Source organism: Malaya genurostris, chromosome 3 (genome assembly GCF_030247185.1).
Source record: "Malaya genurostris strain Urasoe2022 chromosome 3, Malgen_1.1, whole genome shotgun sequence".
Lineage (NCBI taxonomy): Eukaryota > Metazoa > Arthropoda > Insecta > Diptera > Culicidae > Malaya > Malaya genurostris.
In genome coordinates, this window is record NC_080572.1 from 158,582,469 (window position 1) to 158,595,442 (window position 12,974).

General features: G+C 35.0%; 1 protein-coding gene across 4 annotated transcripts in view; it reads right to left on the minus strand.

Annotated features, from left to right (window-relative positions):
• LOC131435760 (lysosome membrane protein 2) overlaps positions 1–12,974 on the minus strand; it is a 55,244-nt gene that overhangs the window by 17,706 nt on the left and 24,564 nt on the right. For all 4 annotated transcript variants that reach the window (XM_058603947.1, XM_058603946.1, XM_058603945.1 and 1 more), the window contains 4 exons: positions 2,922–3,013; positions 2,637–2,858; positions 2,091–2,378; positions 1,436–2,030 (listed from right to left, as the gene is read on the minus strand). In XM_058603947.1, the coding sequence (XP_058459930.1) occupies positions 1,436–2,030; positions 2,091–2,378; positions 2,637–2,858; positions 2,922–2,960 (1,144 nt within the window). In that variant the 5' untranslated portion in view covers positions 2,961–3,013. The remainder of the gene's footprint in view (positions 1–1,435; positions 2,031–2,090; positions 2,379–2,636; positions 2,859–2,921; positions 3,014–12,974) is intronic.

Below are 12,974 nucleotides of genomic sequence, written 5' to 3' on the forward strand. Positions count from 1 at the left end.
ATCGTATAGCAAAGTGCAGCTCATATTATAATATTGATGTTTCGATGAATCCGTGAATAAAATGCATTTCCCGTAAATAAAAATTATCCTCAATGATTTCATTTATTTACTGTCGCACAAGGAAAATGAGTTCAGGCTACAACTATGGTTTAAAAAGGAAATTGTTTGTTTATTGTAATGTTACTTCGAACGATAACGAACTTCTTAGACCGTTCATTTTTAGCGCTGCACTGGTGCAGTGTAGTACCGACTATACTCGTTTCAACTCATCTTTTTTTTGCCCTACACCGGTGTAGTGCCATCGTTGAATACGAAAACGATTTTAGTTTTTGCATTACACATAATTGTATTCGAAATTAATGTTGTATACCTTTCTTGAATGCATTGTGAGTGTATTTACTAATACACATTTTATGTTTTTTGTTATTTATTTGTACTTAATTAACAAAAAAACATTACATATGTATAATAAGATTTTTAATGTTTACCAAACAATGTTTACCAAACAAATTAATGAAAAGAATTGAAAATTAAACTTTCAGATTTTTAATATTATGTGGGTATACGCCACTTTCATATATTACTCTTTCTAATATCAACGGTATACGCCATTTTCATATTTAACTCCTGAACGGTTGACGTTTCTTGACAGGTGATATATGGGTGAAGTTAGCTCAATCACCGGTGATGGTGATAGTAAAAGTGATCACCTTCGGTGATTCCAAACATTCTGGTGATCACCTCTTTATCACCAGGAGGTGATAGTCACTTATCACCTTACATGATTCCACCCCAGTTGTTTCAATGATTGCCGAGATGATTTCCCAGCACTCGGCTGTTCAAATCTCGGCAAAGTTTTGCTGAGATTTGGGAAAAATCTGCTCACATAGCACCAGAAAAGTTTTTCTGGTCCAAGATGCTAATAACCGCAAGGTTAAAACGCATTCTAAAATTCAAAATATTTAAATTCGGTAACTTGACTGAACCGTGATTGATTTAAAAATATGTTCCCGACTAAATATTTCGCATTTGCTTGTAGTATTTCGTGTATTAACCAATGTTAGCATGATACCATTTTAAATCGCAAATAACATAAAATATGATTTCGAAATGTCGATAGTTAGATTTCAGATAGTCCCGGGTTGGCGGTTCAATGCATAGGACGCTGATCTTACAAGACAGTTGTCGTATGTTCGAGCCCCGACCTGGAAGGATTCTTAGCGTCAGTAGGATCCATAGTACTAGCCATAAAATGATTCTGTACGCTATATGAATCGGCTGCGAAGTCTGTTTAAACAGAAAGGCCAAATTACACAAAAGGAATGTAATGTCAAGACTCTTTAGATTTCAGATGAAACGAAAAAAAACGAAAACGAGAAAATGTTTCTATGAATATGAATTTGGTAAGGAAATGGTAACAAACTTTAGTATTTACCTCCAATGTAAGACGCTTTTCTAACTTGTATGTTGATCTGAAAGCGAGAAGCGCCATCTATCGGAAACGCTAGTCTAGGATGTATATCAGCGAACGTTTCATGTTTTTCTTGTTGAGGGTCTAATCCGTCAACTGTATTTAGCAATGATTTATCTCCGGTATAGAAATGAGGAAACGAAGCGAAAATAGGCGCTCCATATGAGCATAAAGTCACATTGAGGAGTCCACTTGCAGGACATGATGCCGAATCCAAATGACAGAAGCATTGGTTATCGGCATTAATACTTGGGTGGGCAAAGACATCTAATGGAGCTTTGTACCGCCAGGCTGGAATCCCATCAAATAGAGTTACTTCCTTTTCATATCGCAGTGGAAATTTTCGGCAAAGCGATTTGATAAACACGTATAACGTTTGGCGTTTGTCCATTAAGTGTGGAGGAAATTGAGATCCATCTGTACCATCTACCCGATTACATTCTTCAGTCGTCCAGAGATCAAGCGCTGATTTGCCATCGAGCCCTTTAATAACAGCTAACTGCTTCAAATCCGTTTCACCAGAATATATAGTAAATGTTTCAGAACTGGTTCCATTTCGCTGCAGTATTATAGGAGTATAACATTAGTAAGAACACTTGCCAAATTGATCAATACTAACCGTCATGAGTATTCCAAATTTTTCGAAAGAGACTTCATCGTCGAAGGAAAACCTTTTTGCCAAACTCAAAAGCTCATCTACGTAACCCCATAGAAAGGAATCCACTGGCAAACTTTTGAACGGTTCTGCATTTACATTCGTTAGGGCCGCATTAAGAAGCATTTTCTTATAAAATGATTCTTCATAAATTTTCGATATCGCTGTAAGCATAGGAATATTTGGTATTACAACTTTGTCGTACTGCATGCCACTCGATTGATTCGCCAGAAACTGGTATGCCCGGTTTTCCTAAAATAGAGAGATAGTACATATAGTTTTAAAAAAATTGATAAGTTTTATGAACACATCGCATAGGAGATTTTGAATTACTCTCTACACTGTGGTATGAGGCAATACTAAATGATCTCTTATAATACGCTTAGAAGATGAATAGAATAGAAAGAATGTTGGAAATTATGGAGATATAGATGAAGAGATTTTTTCGAAAAATTGTTACTTTGTTTTCAAATGACTTCATTTCTTCTGCAATATTTAAATGAATGTTACCTTATAAGTTATAGTGCCATCCCCGTTGTAAGAAATATTAACCTTATCAGATGTTTCAAGGTATACATAAGGGCCCAAGTCCACTACTTTGAGCTTCTCTGCTATTCCACTGAAGAAATCGTCAATGTTAGTATAATTGAAAACGTGCACTTTCAACAAAGGATTAACAGGTGGTCTTTCCCACCATGCTGCTGCGGTAGAGTTGTAACTTAGTTTGAGTTTCTATTTCGAAATAATAATTGAAATTGAAATAAAGTTGGTAAATGCAATCCTCGATATACCTACCTCTAATAATGAATTATCATATACATCAGTAAACCACATTACAAAAAACCCTGTGACACTGGCTACAAATATTACCACTAATATTCCTAGTACTGTGAAAAAATATTAGAAAAACAACAATATTTAGAAATCACACAATATTGAAATTATCTGTCTTAGGCAGAATATCGAAAATATATAAAATTAATGGTATGATAAATTTCTGACAAACTTTCTGAAATTACTTAAACGTTACATGCCGATATTAGTCGTATAAATCAAGATAAAGTCAGTAAATCGTACCAATCGTACAGCATATCTATCTATACATTATTTTGCGAAGGTCCCATTTTTTGCCAAAAATAATGTACAGGTTTTGCATAACCCCATATGCGCGTTGAACGCACTCACTTTCTCTTCAAACGCATACCAGTTAAAAGCTCGAGTTAAAATTGCTCTTCGAGGGGCCGATTCAATGCGCACAAGGCCGATTTCATAAAATTTCCGCAGATGTCTGTGTTTCCAAAATATTGGATTTTTTTAGATTCTTGTGTTGCTTTAGAATATGGGGCATTCCACGCAAAATCAGCCACCCAGAATTTTTTTTTTCATCTAACTTTTTTTTCGGTAAAGAACTTGAAAATATTCGACACGTATTTTTTTATTTTATTATGGTACGTGAAATTTTTTCACTACTAGAATTTGAAACGATACACCTAAACTAAAGTACAGATGAGTTACATTAAATATTCTGGCATACATAGTTCTTTATGTTAAAATAATGGAGGTTCTGAAAAAAAACCTTATATAAAGGCGTTCGTGATGGAGAGTGACGAGTTGAGTTCGAATCTATTCTGAATCGGTGCTATGCATTTTATATAGCGAATCAGTAGAAAGTTCTACTACAAACTACAACTGGTTGAAAAATGGGCCGTATACAGTATAGTGAAGGAACATTTCGCATAATTCTCTGGTTATACAATTATGGTTCTAAATAGCAACGTACAGAACTTTGATGTCGATTATTTCATTTCGAATTTGAATATTTCCGTGAAAGAAACTATCAAAAGGTTGTACATGATTAATTTCAGGCATTCAGAAGGGCTAAATTATATAACCCTCTAAGATATTAAACACTATTTGGATATAAACGATATTAAACACTGCTCGAATTTTGCACTGCGAAAATTGCATAAAGCTAATCAAATTATCCCAGATCTTTTAAGTTCTTCAGATTACATTTGAAACCATTAGAAGGGCTGATTTTGCATTCCCATTGTTGTCCATTTTTCGTTGTATTTTTTTCCAATGCAAACGACCGATCTTTCTGAAGGGAAACTAGCACTGCGACCTTTATACCACGCAAAAGCTCTGCTTTCATTGCCGACTACTCCTCCTGACGACCGAAGCCCAAATGAAAACAAGACCTGATCGCATTACGCTTGATACTTTTTCTTAGGGGAAAGTGTTATAATATGGCCCCCTTAAGAAACCATTGAGATATTTCTAAATGTACTGATATATTTTCATCCAGAATGTAGGTATTTCTTTGCAATACGCCTGAGAAACATAAGTTTAAATGATTCCGGCAGAAGTGATAAGAATTGATGGATACAAACACATTTTCCAAAAGGACCACATTCTCAGTTTTTTCGCTTGCCGTAGGCATAATGCCCCAGCAACCGTATAATATGCACCTCAACAAATCAGTGGAATGCCCCACAACAATATTGGAAAATGCCGCTTGAAATGTCGATATAGAAAAAAAGCAGATAAAGAAAATATTCTTGGCATCAGAAATCAATTGCATAATCAATTAATTACAACAGAAAAACCAACATTTTTTATCCCCCAATGCTACATTTTGTTTTAAAAACCGTTATAAATCTTTAAAACAATATTTTAACTCGAAGCATACTGTTGATTCGAAGGTGGGGCATAATATCCGTTGAATGACTGTTATGAGAAAATAAGTATATCAAGGAAATGGAATTGTTCCTCTAGATTTGTATACTGTAAATAGAGCCATTAGCACTGCTAATTACTAAATAGCAGTCGACCATAAAACGTTTTATACGGTTAAAATGCTTGTTTAGTTGAAGCAAAACCTTATATCGAAAAGCTACCTAATGATATTTTCAGTTTTTTTCATATTTTCCAGCAAACAACAACTGCCAAACATGCATAGCAGAAAGATCTTACGAAAAGATACTGTTAGTGATGAAACTTTTGTTTAGAAAAGTCTTGAATGCTTAAAAAAGGAAGGGGGGGGGGGCGTTTTTGCCAACAGTGGCGCTTTATAATACTTTTCCCTACTGATGATGGGAGAGTTTAACCACGACATTCAGTTCCGTCTGAAGCACTAGAAGAAATGAACGATTTTCAATCAAAATTTACCTAATCTACTCGTCCTGTAGAAAATCATAACTGATATGTGCTTGACTACCTCAAAACAGTCGTCCCGGTGCGAAAACGGCAAGCAAGCGCGATTAATTTTTCTCATTATTTAAAAAAGTTTTAGAAAACTCTGTTTTTCAATTATTTATTGTTATCTCACGCTGTTGAAAACCTAATCACAAATTCCTAATCATATTTCCGTTTGCTTGTAGAAAGAAACCTAAAAGGATCAGCCCCGTTGGGTTGCTCGAGCTGTTGCTGTGGAACAACGCTACCAAAAAAATAAATGACTGAAAATGTCTATATTCAATTCAATCAGTCGTTATAATACTCAATTATCGATCATTGTATATCGACCTGAACGAGCGTCACAACGCAAACCTTTCAGTTTTTGTGTAAAAGTTCGAAAAACACCAGACACGCGAACCAAGAAAATGCACTGTTGGCCATAATTTGCATTTATTTTGTATATTACAAAATTATATCAGCTGCCGAAATTTATACAATTATACTTATGCATAGTGCACGGGATTGGGCCAAACGAAAGAAAATAGGAAAGCACAGATAGGGCATATTGGGCGCGTGAAAAAACCGGGAACGGGAAAACATAAATTTTCGTTAGTTGTTGTGTGTAAAATTTATTGAAATTCGTTGAAAAACAGCTGGGTTATGACAGCTCGAAGTTACCGTTCCAACTTTTTTAGGCTTGGTATTTGGAGTGTTAACAACTTTGCATCAGTTCCACTGTAACTATCGGACCGATCGAACGCAAATTCGTGTTTCACCAATAGTGCAGTGAATTGTTCTATTCCGTTTTCAAGGTCATTCCGTATTCTATTGTCTGCATCAGTGCAGTCAAGTGATAATTCGAATTAATCCGTCCTCAAGGTCGATTGTGAGCTGTGCAAAGAAGCACTGTGTGTGGTACCGTTAGCCAGCTGCTGCTATATTGTTTACAAATACATTAGACAGCGTATAGTAAAAAAACGTGTAAGGTTTCATTGTACAGTGCAGCAAGAGACTGCGAAAAAGTGCTTTTGCCTCAAAAAGGAATATTCACCGATTTCCTAGGACTGGGCCTTGACGGTCGTTCGCCGTTTGAGAACTAAAGCTAAGTAATTTTTTTTCTTTCTTTTCTCTTTTTCCTTGTTGTTCACTACCACAACCTTTGACCTTCAATCTCTACCCGCACGGACACTTTTCCGTGCCATGACCACAGGCTCAACATTGTCTTACCTTCCTCCAGATGACGGAATGGAGTTATCTGATAGCAATAAGTTTCGTAAAAAAAATTATCCCGATGGAATTGCATTTCCGTCCGGTCCGTACGCGGTTTACATCCGGACCAAAGCAAACGTAAAAAAATTGATCATCCTTAGATTATCTAAAGACGTGGCCTCGTGATATTCTACAATACAAATAATTGAAAAAGTACACCCAGTCAAGTTTAGGGTCTTGTTAGCCAGTGCAAAACAGGCTAACGAGATCGTTCAATGTGAGCTCTTCACGTGGTAGTATCACGTATACATTCCAGCTCGTGAAGTCGAGATAGACGGCGTGATCACCGATCCTAGTCTGACTTGCGAGGACGTTCTTAAGCATGGGGCAGGCGGTTTTAAAAAACCCCTACACAATAATGTTAAGATACTGGACTGCAAGCAATTGCGCTCAGTATCGACCACTGAGGATGGGACTAAGTCCGTTCACTCAAGCAACATTCAAAGCATTCCTTTGCTGAAATGTTGAAGAGTGCTACGCATCCAGTGAATGATTTCGCTTGTTTGTCAGCTGACGAAAGCGATGCTGATGATCTCCTTAAAGGTACATCGTCGGCGGTCCCATAACTTCATAACTTCAGAAAGAGAAGAAATAAATCTTCTAGTAAGCAAAGGTTCGAAGGTATCTTCTGGTGGGTCTCAAAAAATAAAACAACTGAAAGTGACGGCAAAAAACCTAAGAAAAATGCTCCAGGTCTCGGAAAATTAAATTCCGAATAAGAATTTCCATCACTCCCTGGGACTTCAAAACCCCCGAAAGTCCCTAAAGATCAGTTAAAAATTTACCAGATACTGGGTTTGTTAAATTCTCTGATAACTTCCACGACATTATTCGTCTGGATCGAGATGATCCATATGGAGGAGTACTTTTAGGGATCAAAAAGTGCTATTCTTTCTATCGCGTTAACCTCCCATCGATACCAGGTATTGAAGGTGTCGCATATTATGTTACAGTCGAAGGCAAGGACTATTGCATTGTTTCCATACCAACGTCGGTGCGGGAAGGAGCTCAATGATATCACTGAGCCGCTGATGCCCAACCGACAAGGATGCACGGAGACAAGGAATTGAAAATGAAAGTCTTCTCTTCCCAGGACACGTTTGAAGTATTGAGTTTTTGTAAACCAGAAAAACCAAATCATTGAGGGTCGTCAAATGGTGAGATAACTAAGTCCTCACAAGTCCCTATCTCATGCCTCCCCGAGCGTCTATGATGACATTTGGTCAATAGAACGGCGTCGACTGGGTGCTATCACCTTCTGCGTTAGTAGCAGAATGAGAGGGTGCGAAATGGCTTGTAGGTTGAAGCCCATCCTAAAATGCAGTGTTTATCATAGTATATTACAACATATAATTCTGTTGTTTATTACATCATGTTTTATTATTATTATTATTATTATTATTATTATTATTATTATTATTATTATTATTATTATTATTGTTATTATTGTTGTTGTTATTATTGTTATTGTTATTATTATTATTATTATTATATTATTATTATTATTATTATTATTATTATTATTATTATTATTATTATTATTATTATTAGAAGTGCGTAACTTACACTGCGACATTAACGTTTATATTGTATCATAGCATATTATTTCATATATTATCGTCTTACACTATTTTATGTTATTATATACTATGTTGTATGGATTGCATTATAATATATTTTATTATATTATATTAAATTATATTATATTGTATTCTATTATATTATGTTATATTGTATTGCATTAGGTTGTATTATATTATATTATATTATATTATATTATATTATATTATATTATAGGGTTTATTATTAGTAGTACTACGTACCTTGTTTTCCTTATAAGTTATCATTTTTAAAGTAACTTTCAATTAAATATCAAGGTCGTCACAAGGTGAGCTTGGTTCTCACTGGTTCCTGTTTCATGCCTACACGTGTGTCTGTGGTGACAAATGGTCTATGGAAGGCGTTGATGGCAGAATGAGAGGAAATGACATATAAATTCAAGTAATGTAATATCATAGCATATCGCAACATATCATTTTATTTATTCTATTATTTATTACATAATTCATTGTACTATATTATGTTGTTTTTTATTGTTATTTTCATAATTATATTTACTGTTATTATTATTAATTTGTCATCAATAATAATAACATATATTATTTTTATAGATGTAGATATTATTATTGTTATTAGAAGAGAAATATTCTACTTCCTGCAGTATTGCGAAGATAGAAGAGCATAACTGACACTCTACATTAACTGTTATTTTATATCGTGTTTTGTAATATATTATATTATACTATATTGTATGACATTGTATTATATTATCATTAATTAAAATATATTATATTATATTATGTTATATTATATTATTTTGTAATCTGTTATATCATTTTATGTTATATTAATTTCATTACACTATGTTTCATTGTATTTATCAATATAAAATATTTTGCACGGGGGCGTAAAGAGGAGGGAGCATCAGGGCATCGGACGAATTGATGACTGGACGAGGGATTGTGGATAGCCAGCCCAAGTCACTTGAAGGAAATTTGTTTCCTTCTGAAGGTTTGACATGAGTCTGACGCGCCCTTCTCAAACAAACCATCAGGCGGGTTCAAGCATGTATAGCGATATGCTTCATCCATGCACTGGATATTATGGTTGGAAGAGCATCTTTTATTCCCGCGGAATACGAGTAAGTGACTCTACTTACGTATCCGCCCAACCCTTTTTGTTCGCTTTTCGGTAACAGCTATAGTAAGAAGGTGAATGGATGAGTCATATCGGGGCTACTGTAAGTCTACCTGCATCCACTGGCAAGTCCTTGAACTGATGGTGGCTTCACTTCACATCACATCACATCACCAGAAAAACCAAATCATTGAAAAATTGCAACTGTGCAAAAACTTTATGTCACCATTATTTTATTACTCGTGTAAATCCTTTGTCCCAATTTATCTCGCTTTCTGCCTGAAACGTTGCTAACAATAAACTGACAAAGTTAGGATTCGATCTGTGACGCGACATGTGTCGACAAGTTAAGCCCGTATCCGAGCGAATTGCGCTGCGGTACGCTCCGCGCGTGCAGGTCGTAATTGAAAGATTCACTGCTTCGAAAGTATTGATCTTTCCACTCTGAAACTTTGCCAAGATTGAGTTAAACTCAAAAGGCTTCTTTTTTCAACAAAAAAAAGAAAAAAAACTTGTTTTAATCCACCTAGTGGTACCTTTCTCATATCAATCATACTATCATATATAATACTGTGGTATTCTTCAAAATAATTTTCTTCGATTCTTAAAAGAATAACCGAAACCGGTTTGTTTGACCGTCTACTGATAAAAACTATCAATTGGAAAAGATTTGAGGTCGATTTAAAAAAATGTTTAAGGTTTTTCCCCATTTTCAGTGATGGTATACAATTTTTAACCCATTTTAAACTATATTTCCGGATCCGGAAGGCGGATTCGCATGAAATTCAGGAATTAATCATGGGACCACAGGACATTTCATTCGAACCTAAGTTTGTGAAAATCGGTCGCGCCATCTATGAGAAAAGTTAGAACACATATTTTCTTTTTTTTGCCCATTTTACCCTATAACTCCCGAACCGGAAGTCGTATCCAAATAATATTCAGTAATTTTTTATGGGACCTCAAGACCTTTCATTTGAATTTATATTTGTGTAAATCGGTGAAGCCATCTCTGAGAAAAGTTAGTGCAAAAAAACCTTACATACCCACATACGCGCACACACACACACACACACACACACACACACACACACACACACACACAGAGAGAGAGACATTTTGCGTACTCGACGAACTGAGTCGAATGGTATATGATACTCGGCCCTCCGGGCCTCGGTTCAAAAGTCGGTTTTCACAGTGATTGCATAACCTTTCTATATGAGAAAGGCAAAAAATAGGCCCAAATTTTTAAATTTCTATTATTTGTTTATAATTTATTAACTTTTTTCATTATATTTATTTTAAAGGTTGTTTCATGGAATCGCTCACTTGAAAGCTAAGGAAAAGACGCACATTTCATGTCTTGGACTAATTTTTGTATCTTTATTAGATTTTACAGTATAGGTTGTTGAAAAAAGGCTCTTTTTTGAAAACGCGAAATATCAAAAAATCATATCTCGAAAATTTCACGTACCATATCAAAATAAAAAAATACGTGTCGAATACTTTCGAGTTCTTTACAAAAAAAAATAGTTAGATGAAAAAAAATTTTGGGTGGCTGATTTTGCGTGGAATGTCCCATACACATAAACCTCCGCGTACGAACATTTTTTTTACGTTAACCTCTTTTTACGTAACTTTTTTGTCGTGAATACGACTTACTTTACTATGGGGTATTTTTTCAAAATTTACACTGTACAAGAATGGGCAGAACTTTATCGTGAATATCTCTCGATGTAGTTTAACCAACAACATAATTTTTTCTACAAGCTATCAGAAATATGATCAGGAATTTGTGATTAAATTTTCAACCATGAATAATTGATAAACAAGGTTTTCTAAAACTTTTGGAAATAATGATTAAAATTTATCACGCTTGCTTGCCTTTTTCGCACCCGGACGATGGTTTTGTGGTAGTCCAGCACATAGCAGTTCTGATTATCTATTGGACGAGTATGAAAGGTAAACTTTGATTGAAAATCGTTCATTTTTTCTAGTGTTTCAAACGGAACTAGATGTCGAGGTGAAAACTTCAACATCAGCAAGAACAAACCAAGTATAAAGCGGGAAAGGCTCAGGTCTTGCTTATATTTGGACTTCGATCGTCAGGAGAAATAATCGTCAGTAATGAGAGCAGACTTTCTGCGTGGTACAAAACCTCAAACGATAGTTTCTTTCACTGCAATATTCAAATTGAAAATGAAATAATAGAGATCAATATTCGGTATGTTATTATTCTGAACCATAATTGTATACCCAAAGAATTATGCGAAATTTTCCTTCACTATACTGTATACGGCCCATTCTTCAGTTGTAGTTTGTACGTAAAAATAATAAAAACGGTTATGTGCCCTAGCACAAAATTTGGCTAACCCCTAAATTATATTGCGTCATGTTTCTTGCAATCGGAAATAATTACTATTGTTCTATGATCGATTTTGCTGTTCATTTTATAATAGAAAACAATTTTTTTATTTGGTTATTAATTATTAACTTTTTTCATTATATTAACTTTAAAGGTTGTTTTATGGTTTTATTGAAAGCTAAAGAAAAGATGCTCATTTCATGTCTTGGACGAATTTTTGTATCTTTATTAGGCTCTATTTCGAAAACGCGAAATTTCAAAAAATCATATTTTGAAAATTTTACGTACCATATTGAAATAAAAAAAATACGTGTCGAATATTTTCGAGTTCCTTACCGAAAAAAATAGTTAGATGAAAAAAAGTTTGAGTGGCTGATTTTGCGTGGAATGCCCCGTATATAATAATGTGGTATTCTGCAAAAAGTTTACTTGGATTCCTGAATAAAAAACTCTAATGATACAACAACCCATGAGGTTGTTCGAGCTATTGAAACAAGGCAACCAAAATTTCTAATGATCGATATTTTCAATCAAACAGTTCAATCAATCGGCATGCTTTTGAATGCGCGATTGCACGAGAGTCTCGTTCGATTGAATTATTACTCGTGGTTTTTGCCCTTCACATGTGCTATGCTATGAGAAAATGCGCATTCAATTTTCTCGGAAATTTCTCAACCGATTTTTACATACTAAGATGCAAATACAACATCTTGAGATTCTGCACAAAGTCCCCGAAAAATTGATTCAAATTCGACTTCCGGTTCCGGTATTACAGTGAGATTGAGATTCAAATTAAAGCTCTCATTGTCTTAAAAGACATTGTGAAATGGGGGCAATGGGTGTCAAACTTTCAAACTGTCATACAAAATGATGCAAAATCGGTAGGTTCTGGTACGGAAGATGAAAGAAACGCACCTGCCGCGTGCAGAGTTGCCACATTTAAATCTATATAAACTTGATATAACTATTTACAAATTGAAAAGGTGGTGGAAAACGACACAACAAAGCATTTCATCCAAACACGCATGACACAAGATAAAATCAAACCAATTAAAGCTTTATAGCGCTTCGTTTTATAGCGCTTTCCTTGTTTCCTCGCAGCTACCTGTAAGCTCCTCTGACATGTTACATGTTGTATCAATTAGACCAATTAGAGCGATGTTTCCCAGCTGATAGATCGTTTACTCCTTCAAAACCATCGCCTTCGTTAGGGAAATCCAGTAAGCCAGCATAGCGTCCTAGATATTTAGCTGACGAAATAGGACATTGCTCGCTATTAATCAAAATTTCAATCATATATAATTGAAAAACCGTTGCTTGATACATTCAAATCGAAA